At 39.6% G+C, this 13,581-nt stretch overlaps 1 protein-coding gene across 7 annotated transcripts in view; it reads right to left on the bottom strand.

Annotated features, from left to right (window-relative positions):
• Positions 1 to 5,247: 5,247 nt before the first annotated feature.
• The window catches only part of LOC135340106 (HEAT repeat-containing protein 6-like), a 36,732-nt gene continuing 28,398 nt past the window's right edge, over positions 5,248 to 13,581 (bottom strand). The window contains exons 10-13 of one of the 7 annotated variants that reach the window (XM_064536426.1): positions 7,738 to 7,885; positions 6,193 to 7,414; positions 6,081 to 6,133; positions 5,248 to 5,489 (exon numbers count right to left, since the gene is read on the bottom strand). In XM_064536426.1, the coding sequence (XP_064392496.1) occupies positions 7,824 to 7,885 (62 nt within the window). In that variant the 3' untranslated portion in view covers positions 5,248 to 5,489; positions 6,081 to 6,133; positions 6,193 to 7,414; positions 7,738 to 7,823. Of the gene's footprint in view, positions 5,490 to 6,080; positions 6,134 to 6,192; positions 11,135 to 13,581 lie in introns of those variants that run through there. The other 6 variants (XM_064536427.1, XM_064536429.1, XM_064536430.1 and 3 more) reach the window with 6 other exon arrangements.

Raw genomic sequence — 13,581 nt, 5'->3', positions numbered from 1 at the left:
AAAAGAAGACCATTTATAGGTTTCTTAGCTGAAAGGTATGTTCCCCTTGGTCCTGCTCACAGCTCCAAAGTTAGGTAGCCCTTTACCTGCCGTTTGTGCACCATACACGGTGCCCTTCTCTAGAAATGTCACAGAGAACACACAAAGTTGCCCAAATCGAGGCATGTCGTAAAGCGTAATGTGTTTGGGAGCACCTCCTTCGCTAAAATATATGCAAAAGCCCCACTTAACTGGGGTTCAAAGAGGTCGTGCCCTTCGCTTTGTTTTCGGCACTTTTAAGGCTTGAGTACCCCCCTGAGATGTTTGGCGTGTAGCCGAGGCTGTACGCTACATAATGTGCGTCATATAGAAGTGATACAAGTGTTATAATTATAGCAATGTTTATAATATACACTGCGATGCATATAATAATTATAGTGATGTTATAGGCTAGAACACGAATTAACTAACAGTGTTTTTGATCATTAAGCATTTGTTTTCAATTTGTTTTATCAGCTGCTTGCAGCAGCTGCAATGTTGTTTTTTCTGTGGCTCAGTTCGTCACTTTCAATTGTTTGATGAATGCAACATTGTTAAGTTTGAAGATGACGATACTTGGAGTGATGGTGATTATTATATAGTTCTGGTGTTCCAGTCAAACATGTCTATAATGGTTTAAATAAAGTACTATGTATATAACAGCATTAATTGAAGAACAAAAAGATAAATAAAGAGCATGCAGTTTAAGTGTGCCTCTTCCAACTCTCCCAAACATTAATGATGAGCGAGCCACTCTTATAGGCCTGGAGATGACAATATTTGGAGTGCTTGTGATTGTACTATAATATATCTATAAGCGTCCTCAAGCATGCCCAACATGGTTTATGAACGTCTCTTGTTGTTTCCCTATCCAGTTTCACCACAGGTGCTGTAGAGTATATACGTCTATCAGTGTGTTTTGTGTTCCTGGTAAAATTAATCCTGGTTTCGTGGGGCCCTCAATAAGATTCTTTTGATTGCAAATTCATCTAAAAAAATCCCATGCACAGAAAATAAAAACACTATAATAATAATTATTATCACAATATCACACATGAGTTAGCGTCACATGAGTTAGCGTCATTCACAATTAGACCTGTGCCAATATTCAAATTTTTTCACCTAATTAATTAATTTGAATATTTATTCTCACTTGATCAGCGTATTATTCAACTTCATCAGCCTATTTTATTCAAATTGATGAAACCTATTATTCGACATACACAGCAGCAAAATAAAACACCTATAAATTATATATCACCAAAAAATGGGATTAAATGATTACTTTTTAATTTCAGCAGCAAAATAACACACTTTAGCACAAAAAATGTGGTTTCAACATTGTGGACTAAAATTAGATTTACTGGCATGTAAAATGTGGGCCAGTGGCGTAGGCAGAGGGGGGCTCACGGGGCTAGAGCCCCCCCCCCCCCTTTGTGGTCCATCAACTCCAACTTAGCTTGTATCACTGTGATCAGTCAATCCTATTCTGCACTGTACTGCATGCATATTAGAATGATGTCATTCAATGGAAATGTGGGAAGGGCCATGTAATGCGTATGCTTACTGCGGAGGAAAAGTGATGACCTTTTTTTTAGGTAAAATTCCAGTGCCTGCTTTGGCCCAAAATCTGGGCTATGCCACTGTGGGCGTATTCTGAGCTACTCCGCATGTGCAACTCAATGAATATCATTAAACTATTTTCACAGTGCCAATATTATTCCAAAATATTTGACACAGGCCTATTCACAATCAACTGCAATCTAAACGAAATACTTTATAACAACATTCAATTGCATTCAGGGCCACTGCTCTGAAATAAGATAAAGAACCGTTTTAAGTGTGTCCCTAAACATTGCATTATTGATGAGCTACTATTGTTAATCTAAACAAAATACTTTATAACAACGTTCAATTGCATTCAGGGCCACTGCTCTGAAATAAGATAAAGAACGGTTTAAGTGTGTCCCTAAACATTGCATTATTGCTGAGCTACTGTTGTTAAGTATGGAAATGACGATACTTGGAGTACTTGTAACAGTACTACAAGTAGTTCTAGCGTCCAGTCAAGAATGCCCAACATGGTTTGTACACAAAACAAACAAGTGTGAGTGCGGACAACCGATCAATACTATATTGCAGTGCTCGAATGTGACAAAAAAGATAAAACTATTAGATGGATTCTGCCTAACTTACAACAATGACACAGAGCATCTTGGACGCTGCCCAGTCGACTATCACAACTCATGGATGTACCCTCTGATGTATCAAAGTTTGATGAAGAGATGTGTGGTCCTCTCAATCGCACAGGACTGCTCTATAGTCACTGTCAACCAGGACTGGGACCGGCCGTCTTCTCTTACTACAAAGAGTGTAAGAAATGCATGCCACAGCCTTTAGGATGGCTACTCTTCTTTGTCAGGCTTACAATACCATTGACTTTGATTTGTGTTATTGTGATTGTGTTCCGGATAAATTTTGCCTCTCCAGTTCTGAATAGCTTTGTTTTGATCGCTCAGGTGCTAAACACTGTATTGTGTAGAAATTACCCATTTGATATCAGCGGATATACCCACTCTTATTCCATTTATAAATTTGCCGCTGATTTTGTGGGGCTATTCAATTTGGACTTCTTTATGTTCCTAATTCCTTCATTTTGCATCAGTGAGCACACGAGTACACTTACAGTCGTAGCAATGGAGTACCTAGCAGCTCTATATCCAATCGCTTTTACTTTGGCTGTCTACTTGACAATGTTTATTTTACTCCACGACAAAGGATGTAAGATAATTGTGATTTGCTGGAGGCCTTTTCACAAGTGCTTAACAAGGTTTCGGAGACTAAAAGGCTCTGTAGTGAATGAATTTGTAACCTTCTTTTTACTGTCCTATAGCAGGTTTTGCTCGATTTCTTTAAGCCTTTTAAAGCCAGTACCTTTATATGACAAATACGGAAATGTAACATACACCCTCTTCTTTGCAGCCGATTTCAATGTGGGCACATATATTCCACTAGCTATAATATCATCAATCATTATTGTTATCACGGTATTCCTACCAGCAATGTTTCAGCTATTCTACCAGAATCGTTTCTTTCAGAGATGTCTCTATTTTTGCAAAATCAAATGTGTTCTAATTCACGAGCTAGCAAACATCACACAGGGCTATTCAAGAACGGCACAACACCTGGTACTAGGGACTGTCGATGGTTTGCTGGAGTCTACCTACTGTTGAGAATAATATTCATAGCCTTTGGTTCTCAGGCATACCACAATATTGTGTACCAAATGGTCTTCATTATTACACCTGTCATTATCCTTGGCCTTCGACCATACAAGAAAGACCGTTACAACTATTTTGATGTTTTTCTTCTACTAGTGTTTGCGATAGGGTTATCTTTATACAATTATCGTGAGGTGTTCAAGAATATTAGATGGGTTTTTTTTAGTGATTATCGCTATAGGTATACTAATGCTGTACATGGTATTGTTCATTTCATGGATGATATCTGCTCTTACCAGTCGGTGTGGTTTTAGCTGCTGCCACCAAAGACGAGTTACACATCCGACAGGACTGTCCACAAATAACGAAACTCTTCCACATCGTATCAGTGACCCAAGCGAATACGCACCGTTGTTTCCACCAACCACTTGATTACATTACCTGCTGTTAGCAGAACACACGTAGCACATGTAGAAACGTAACTATATTATGCTTACTGCAATTATGATAAACACTCAGTGTTTCTTCATTTATTTTTACAAAAATATCAACAATATGCATGCACTGCAGACAATGTACAGTACGTGATGTTTGTAGTGAAAGCATAATCTGTTAGAAGAAGTACATGTAATTGATCAAGTGGTAAACCTAGCGCCTCGATCCCAGGCCGAGTTTTCGCTTTTATAACGATTAGGCGAACAACTAGTTGTTCGCCTAACCATTATAAAACCAATTTTGGCTTTTAAGTATCGAAGGAAAATTACTTTAACAGTGCATGGGCTAATAATTATAGGGAGAGTTGCACACACATGTTGTCTGCTGGAGAGAGGTAGACCTTTGACCTCTCGTGAACAAATGACTGAGCCCCACCGTGGCACTAAATATGTGGCAGAGAATACATTAAAATTCGGTATGCATATCATAATTATATATAGCTGATATACCAACAACATTTTTTGGCTTACGAAACTATTCAATGCATACAACTGATTGAAGGTCGGGGATTGCCAGTTTAATTCAAAACCCCCAAAATGTGAACACAAGTCAATTAACATATTCACACGAGTCATACATGACTGTACAGATAGACAGTTGCATACCTCCCAAATCAAGAACCTTCTATAGGAGATACTATTACAATTTATATATTTTAACATGCACTCACCATTTGAAGTGGATATTTGAGGATGCAATTATGCATATTACAGGGCGTGGTCCATTAGAGAGAACTGTCAGCCATGCAGAACGAGAACTTAGTGTAAGTATCTAAACTCTACACACTGTGTAGCGGGTATATTTTGAGGACGTAAATTTTTGCGCTTTTCACTGATTAAGCATGTACTGCGAACATTTATACCACAAATTTAATATCACGCTGCAAAAAGGCTGCTCCTTTTTGTTAACGAAAACCACGAACAACATACGGAAAATCTCGAATAGGACCTAAACATAACCTCACTTCGTTAATTGGACTAAAAAGCAAAATTGTACCAGGGGTACCTGATGAAGTCTGATTGGTCCACTCAGTATAATAACTGTGTCTATACATGTATCATGTTTATGGTCACCTCAAACGTAATGATATACCGGGTGCTAACAACGTACACTATATATCCCACAATTTTGTTGTAAACTCTTTGTTGTTTGGTGTAAACTTTTATGAAAAAAGATATACATGCACGGAAAGTGAATCAATTTAATCGAAGAAGGGGGAAGATCTGCATAGAGGTCAAAATTCACAATGACTGCTGCTTCTGGAAATGTACATGTACACTGTTAAAAATGATGTGTTGATTAACACACTTTTGGGGCGTTGGGATGACTGTTTAAGTTTTACCTACTTTAGGGTGCTACACAACACACCTATGAAGAGTGCTGTTTAACACATTTCAAGAGTGTTCAGGGACACTGCTGTGGTGTGCTGTAGAGCATGTAATGAATGTAAAGCAACACCCTTAGTACGCCAAAGCGTGCCTATATGCATGGCATGCATTTAACAATTACACAATCATCTGATCAATAAAAATATTAGCAGTAATGAAACATTAGAGTACACGTATGTATAATGGTTGATAAAACACAAGAAAAAAACGATGTAACGTACATATATATAGTGAAAAACCTAAGCAGTATATAATTATACCAAGTTTTGTACAAAGTCACATAATTGAAGAACTTTCTTTGCTGAAGCAGTCTGACGGATAACATGCTTGTCATGGGCTCTTCATGTTTGTCTCCACATTCTTCAGCCTGGATGAATACATTTATAGGCATCATAATAATAATTAGACAGAGAAATATTCAGCACGTGTATACCGTATTCACTCGAATTACCGGGACACTCTATTCTAAGGGACAATTCGGACTTAGGTAATTTTTTTTCACTCTATATTAAGGAACAACAGGAAATGTAAATATTTTTAGACGTCCCGATCTAATTAGAACGAAAAAGAGCATGCGTAATGCATAATGCGGGAGCGTGACTAGAAGGGGAGGGGCTGCTCGTTGCTTAGTGGAGAAAGCTCCTAGACACAATAATCAGCAAGAGGGGGTAGGCAAAGGAACAGATCTAGATAGTCTAGTCATTCTCAACACAGTTTGCCCCTAACGTCAGCTCGGTAGAGACTCAAAACTCTTAGAAACTCCTGGATTCTACTAGAATCGAGGCCGCGTACGTACCTTAAATGTGGAATATTCGTTCTAATTACTACGGGACACCCTAATACAAGGGACACTTCGACTTTAACGTAATTTTTCTTCAAGGGACACTGCAAGCCATAATTATTTTTAAAATTGTGTCCCGGTAATTCGGGTGAATACGGTACATGTATATATACTCACATCAAGAATTGACATGGTTCTTATTCACTGGCATAGACATGTAGACGAGCTCCCTGTGTAAAAAGATTAAGATAAACCTTTATTAAGCTATAGTGTATAACAAATGACTTACATGGCTGCTATTATCAGGACTGAGTACTCCTGGCTATATGTACAGCTGTCTTGCTTTGATACACTCGTGTCCTCGCGTCCTTGGGTGCTGGATTGATCTCTCTTTGACCAAAAGACCTTGGAGAACTGGTAGATACTATTATATCATTATATATCTAGACTAGATCAAGTTGTTTCTTCAGCTAGCTCCAACTTCTCCAAGCTGGTTCTCTTGAGTTTCAAAGAGAAACATGTGGCAGTGAAGTGAGAAAACTACAAACTAACCAATAAGATTTTAGAGCGATGTCATTGAGTAAAATTCTTTAACATTAGCACCTTGTACTTAAACTAATTTTGTCCATAGATGAATGTCAGGAGTGTTCAGTTACACACTGTGCAGTTGAGTGTTCTATTACACACAATTGAGTGTCAGTGAACACAGATATGCACAGGTGTGCACATTAACACACACTAAAAATTACCTGTGAAAAGTAGTGTGCTATTCAACACACCGTTTTTAACAGTGTACGTGTCAGTTTTGCATATCTTTTTCGTTCTTGTATATAGCTATACTAGCGCTTTAGTACGTGAGAGACGAACTCATAAATAATAGCTCTAACTCATTGCAACTCAATGAATCAAAATCCAAGAGAGCGTGGCTAAAAGCCTATAATTATAGAAGCTGTTAGTTTTCTCGTGCAACCGTTGAGCAGTTACAACTGAAATATACACAGAAACACACAGTCAGCTTTCCCCCTTGTACGGCTATGGCTAGAGGCAACAAATAAACAAACGCTTCAAGTGTGAGTCTAGTCGATTTTGATGACGTTACTTACGACATATAAGTTGAATGAGGTACCCCTCCGTGTAAATGGCATGGAGAGCTGGAACAGAGGGACCAACGAATCATTTTCATACAACCAATAATTATTAATATTTGTGTATTTAATTGAAGAAAAAGCAACTAAACTCCCTGGCCTGCATAACATTTCTGTCATCAGCATGTGATTGAGAGGAGAAGCTAGTGCGTTTCCTGTCAGCGGTTAGAATCTCGTTTGAATCTGTTTATAGTTGTTACAACTCATAGCTTGAATACAAACTTTGTGCAAACACATGATGCTATGTTACACCGTACGCACGATTCTGAAGTGGCAACTCCAGGCATCCCTATGCAAATCAGACTCTTAGCAGCTATAAAAAGCTCAGTGCTTGTGCATGCCAGGTAACACACAATTAATTTTGACCTGGAGGTAAAGAATTTGGTGCATCAAACACTTCCTGTGCCTCGCAGATGTTGTGTCTCCTGTGTGGTTGTGCCTATAGGCCTCTTGTGTGTGGAGCTAGTAGATCTATATAGTGGTCATGCATATGTGATATAGCCCTCCCAGAAACAAACTATACATTGCAGGGGTGCCCATGCAACTCTACGTGAGTGTCCAGGATTTAGCTCTGCCTAACAATCTCAAAGCTAGATAGCTATTATATATACCGACAAAGCTGAAGAATAATATAATAGCTATGCATGTAATAATTACACACCACACCAATCACACATAATTATATGCACCTTCATCGTGATGGTATTATAAGCGGTCCATGATCACATTCCCCCACAGCTATATTGACTAGGTCTCGTTCCCTCGTAGTCCGACTTTAGGGACGGAGTCTTGACCGTCTGTATATAGACATCTCTATAGTGGAAGTCGTTCGGATACCTACATACATACATACAGTCGAATGGCCAAGGCACCGGAAGTCCATGTAAATGCCTAACGGTTAATTTAATATGCATTTCCAAATACGTCATGCTGGAGAGTAAACAAAAAAGAGGGCTTGAGTTTGAGGCTAGTTTAGAAGCATGCGTAGGTCATATGGTAAAAAACAACACCACAAACTGGAAGGGTATCATCCCAGCTACAGGTTGATATCAGGTTTGTGGAGTGTAATCACACTGGAACGAAGTTACAAGCCAGTGTGTAGAACAAGTGTGTTTAGGTGTCTTTACTCCTGCTTCTGCAAAATCAGTTCCCCACTAGATCACAAGTTTTCAGGTGGTTGATGTTGTACAGGTAGGTCTATTCTATGTTGTTAAATTATTAGCTAGTTGTTCCCATTGTTGGTTTAGATTTTATGCAGGTTTAAAATAGTATGTGGTTTTTCAGCATGTACAATGTGTAGTAAGTGAAATAAATATAGTATAAGTGAATAAAATCAATACTGATACACAGTTTATGTTTATAATCAGAAACCGACTCCCATGCTGTGTGAATCATCACTTTCAGAGTCCCCAAAGATGTCGTACATGAGTTTGTTGACTTCAACATCCAAGTGACTACCATCGCTGCTGCTCACTTCAAGATCCAAATCTTCATCACGTTCGTTATTAGTTCTTACTTCACTATCACTGTCTTCCTGCTCTGTTGCAAGAGCTTCAACAGGGAGGTTAGTGCATCCAGTACATTTGCAGCCAGGACCACAGTAACCTTTCTGTTTCTTGCATTTACAGCGTGCTGAGGAGCATCCTGTTTTACAGCCACAGCCTTTTCGAATGAGCGCCACTTGTTCTCTGATTCGAGACAAATTACTTTCACTATCCCAATCTATCAGGAGAGTTGTTGGATCAGGCTTTTTCCAGCCGAAGTCTTCAAGTGGTGGATGGACAATGTGGTTTGATGTTGCTTGGTTCCAGACGGATGAAACCCAGCTACTCCTCTTCCAATGTCGAAACAGTGCTTCATGTGAAGGTGTCATGTCCTCCTCGTACTGAATTCTTATCCATATTCTGTCTCGAATGAGGTCAAGCCATTGTTCATGTCGCTGTTGGTGATCGCTAGTTGACTGGACTGAGTTGAACAAAGTCATTGGAGTTGGAAAAGAAGGTAAGAAGGCTGACTTATGCTTCTTAAAATAGGCACACCCCACTAGCCTCAAGAAAGACAAAAACCCATTTGGTTCGTCTGTGAGTGTACCAGGAGTACTTGTTGAGTTTGATGTTATAAACTCCGTGTATTCAAACAATGTATTTAAGAAGGTGGTTTTTCCTAGACCAGTGAAAAAAGAGATGTAGTCGCAACCAGTGGCAATAAATAATGTTTGGATGATTGGTGCTATTTTTCTTTCTTCCACTGCAGACAAATCTGGATCGTTCTTGAAGCTCCTCAGAAGAGCTGGTAAGTCAAGTAACCGTTGTTCAATAGAATTAAATGGGCTTAACCGTACGACTATATCTAGCTGAGTTTCTGCAATTATTGTCATCCCAATGTGGTACACATCTGTATCAGGGCTTAGCACAAACTTTCTTGTACCTGCAGAGTGAAGAACGTGTAGCCATATTCGAGTATCACTCTCCTCAGCATTACTGGTTAGCCTTTCATCGACTGTGGGTTCTGTTTGATGTGTAACAAACATTGCCTTCTCTGCCATACTTCCTTGTAAACCTCCAGCTGTTACAAACCTTTGGGTGGGCTTAAGTCTGTACCTAATTTTCTGAAGAATGTATTCCGAAATAAATCGTACTAATTGTCGCTTGCATTTTCTACAGTTCAACACATTCTGTCTCCACTTGAGAGGTATTATCGTGTCTGCTGTGAAGTCACTGCAGCTGTGATCGTCTGGTATCTGGTTCATCTCATCTCTATGAAGTCGTTCAAAGTACTTTGGACTGTACTGTTGGCAGTTAGGATTATCAAAAAGTAAGTGAACTTCTAATGTTGACTCATTTCTAAAATGAGGGAGGATGTGCTGTTTTAGTAAAAAGTCAGCATAGTCTCCCATTGTCCTGTGAGAACTCCAAGGGGTGATGTTTATCAGGAACATGCCTTCAGTAATCACAGCGTCTGGTGACCACCCATCTTTTAGTGCTGTTGTAAAAATTGGGGGTGTTACGTGCTTGTATCGCTTCTCATATACCTTGGTTATGTTTGCCTTCGCACCTTTAATAGGCTTTCCATCAATAGTGGCTATTGCTCGGGGGAGTTCAATGCACTGTTTGTAATACATGTTGTCTTTAATACCAGTTGTGACAGTAAAGGAGACACGTTTTTTCCATACTTCAAGCTGAAGTTTCCGCTCCTTTTCTACTTGAGAGCCTTTCTTTTGTCATGCGTGTTTTTCAGTAAAGGTTAATAACGTCTTTCTGTGTTTTGGTGGCTTAACACTCGGTGTTCTAAGAATGTAGTACTCAATGTACTGTTTGAGAGTATTAAGACCTATCTCTCTGAAGTTGGAAAGGTCATTAGCTTGTTCTGGTCTAACTGATTGAGTTTTAAATAGATGGCTTAGAGCTGTTAACTGAGACTGGTAGGTGGGAAGTACTTTGTTGTCAGTGTGTATCTTGAGAACTTGAACCTTAACATTGGCTTCATGCTTTTTGCTCTCTGGGTCACTTGTGTGTAAATTGGTAACTTGTTTCTCGGGCTTCTTAGCTTTACTATCTGCAAAAATCTGTGTTTCTAAATTTTTGATTGCTTTTGCTCGTGTAGGTAAAAATGACGCCAGTCGACTCATGTTCTCTGCTGATGGTCTAGTGATATACTCCTTGCAGTCCTTGTTGATGCACATTTCGTGCGCCTCATCAATACCGATCGAATGACAGGCTCGCCCGAGGATACTGACAGTGAACCTGCCTTCTTTCAGGTGAGAGAGAATATCAGCAGGGACAGATAACATCTCTTTTATGTGAAGAGGTATAAGCTTTGAGTACTTGGGCCGGTCAAAGGCAGTAAAGAGGGGTCCCATCAATTTTATAGCTGCCATTCGCAAATCCCAGTTCCCACTTCGCATTGCCAAGTATAGTGCAAGATATGCTAAATAATCTTTGAACAAAAATTGCAACCAAAACTTGAGGGTGGGATTCTGTTCTGATTCATTGCTCATGTAGCTTTCGAAGTCAGATGCATCACTACCTATCTCTCTAATTGTTTCTATCAATTCATTCAGGTTTCTGTGAGTGTTTGCTTGGTTCTCTGAAGGAGGAAAGTTCTGAAGCAGTGCTGATACTTGTTGTAAGAACTCACTGGGAGCTTGCTTGGAGAGAAAGTATCTCAACAGGACTCTGTACAGTGCCTCCCATGCTTCAAGGAGAAAACGGTGAGTACGTTTGAAGTTAGTACCTATTGACCTTGGCAGGTAGCCACTAGATCTTGCTAGGTCACTCAGACCTGCATCGAAGTATATCTTGATCAATACCTCCTGATAATTCTTTAAGAAATGCCAATCACCTGGAAAGATGATGAGCCATTTGCTTTCATTCCCATATTCTACTCTGATTGAGTGCAATCTCTCGTAGGTAGCTTGGTCACCCTCCAGTATTACATGTGTTTTCTTACCAGACAGTATAAATTCTGTGTAGAGATCATTAATGATGCTGAGTAGAGTTTCTTTGGTGTCACACTTTTCATCTAGAACTTTATAGTAAATTATTGAGGTTTTCTCGGGAGAAGGTACATTCTGTGACAAACAATAGTACTGCTGGATACCAACTAGTGAATCTGGATTCTGTTCGTTTGCCAATTTTAGCACAATGTACTGCTCGCAGATTTCACCTAATATCGTCAGTGAATGTTTTTCTTCCGTTTTTAACTCAAAGTTTTCCATTGAGATGGTTTGCATATCAGTTACTTGTATCTGTGCGGCTATAGTAATAGCAGCAGCTGTTGTTGACTGTGTTGTGCCTCGGGTTTCAACCCCAGTTCTACTTCGTCTAACTTTCTTAGGTTTAGGAGAGTTTAGAGTTTGGGTTTTATAAGGAGAACGTGTTGAGTATGCCCTTTTTACAAGGCTGGTAGTGGTACATGTAGGCTGTTGGATATCTGCACTGGTCTCCATTGCTGTGGGTTCTTAGAATTTGATAAGCAGATTTGTACAGTGGTACCGTGCCAGCCAATACTTTGGTTGCCACTGTAGACACAAGCAAAACTTTGCTGGTAGTCTAAATTATCAGCTGAAACAATGATAGGACAGTCTAGTATATGTCCATCCAATGGCCCATCCCTTTGCCTCATCTCAACTCTGTATTGTACGTACCTAGCATGTGTTTCACTGCTTGCACAAACACCTAGGCGATTCAGTAAGGTTTTTAATCGAATGGATCCTCCACAAATATCAATAGCGTCTGTTATGAGTGTATGTAGAGGGAAAGAGCATTGCCGATTGATAGTGAAAAGTATCTGGCATAGAGCAAATACTGTTCTGACTTTTCGGACGTACGTTAGTTTTTTGTTCGGTGGTTGAGTTATTAAACATACAGCCTTCCAGATTGTAGGATCTAGGTCATCAATAAATGCATCCACATTGAATTGTTCAATATTGTGTGGCTTTACAGTACGTGTCAGTTGTAATCAATTTGTTGGCCTGATCATGTAGCTTGTTATTAATATTCTCACATACTTTTGTAAGCATACATGTAGCATTGTCATCAATAGACTGTAAAGTTGTGTTGCCTTGCCCAAGAGCTACAGTAAGGGCATGTACAAGATCACCCTCTTGGCGGTATAGTAGCGTTCCATACTTTCGAATGGTACATCTGTAAGCCATGTGATGCTGTAGCAGAGATGAGAGAGAGTTTCTTACCCAAGCATTACTAGGAAAATCTTGGTCCTCCTTGTCTACCTTAATATTTTTGGCTACCGAGTCTACTTCCAGCTTGAAAGTCGCATACAATCGTGGTAGTAGTATTGCAGTCTGTTTTAGAAGGGCTTCGCCTACTCTAACAGCTAGTGATCGAGCAGTATAGTCGATTACATTTTCCCATGTTTCTAACGTTGTAGGAAGATTCTGCTTTATATCAACTGTCAGGCCTGCATCAGTGCTTACAGTTAGTAATTCATAGTTCATTTGCTTTACAGCGACAAGATGTGACTTATAGCCAACATAGCATACACGATCACCTGGGTGTAAGATGTCACTGAATTCAGTGTTGGTGTTTAAGAAACGCTGAAGTAGTTCTGGTTCTGGTACAGGACGGCTTTTGCTGTACTTATTGAATTTTTTACCACACGTTTTACAGTTACTATGTGCTGAATGCGTATGCTTATACCATTGCATATAGTGATGTGAGCAAAGTGGTATATCATCAGTACCGTCCACAGTAGAAACAGTAGCATCATCTATGTCTCCCACTGGAAAAAATAGTGCTAGCTCTTGTACATTTACTGACTTAGAAACTTTAATGTCAGTGTTTAGACAATCGGGAATATAACACAATTTGACTATATTTGTACACCTTCTCCATCTAGGTGAGAAGCTAACATCACTGACTTTACTCACATCTCGCCTACACAGCAAGCAAATGCAGCTTTCAGGCTGTATGTTGAGAAACGGCTCAGCGACCTGGAGTTGCTGGAGTAGTGAAGGATTCTTCCAGGATTTGGGGTGGGAATACTTGGAAAAGTCTGTCTTCTTGCACAGAGCA

Source organism: Halichondria panicea, chromosome 8 (genome assembly GCF_963675165.1).
Source record: "Halichondria panicea chromosome 8, odHalPani1.1, whole genome shotgun sequence".
Classification (NCBI taxonomy): domain Eukaryota; kingdom Metazoa; phylum Porifera; class Demospongiae; order Suberitida; family Halichondriidae; genus Halichondria; species Halichondria panicea.
Note: the sequence above shows the minus strand (reverse complement) of the source record. Positions and strands in the feature narration are given on the sequence as shown.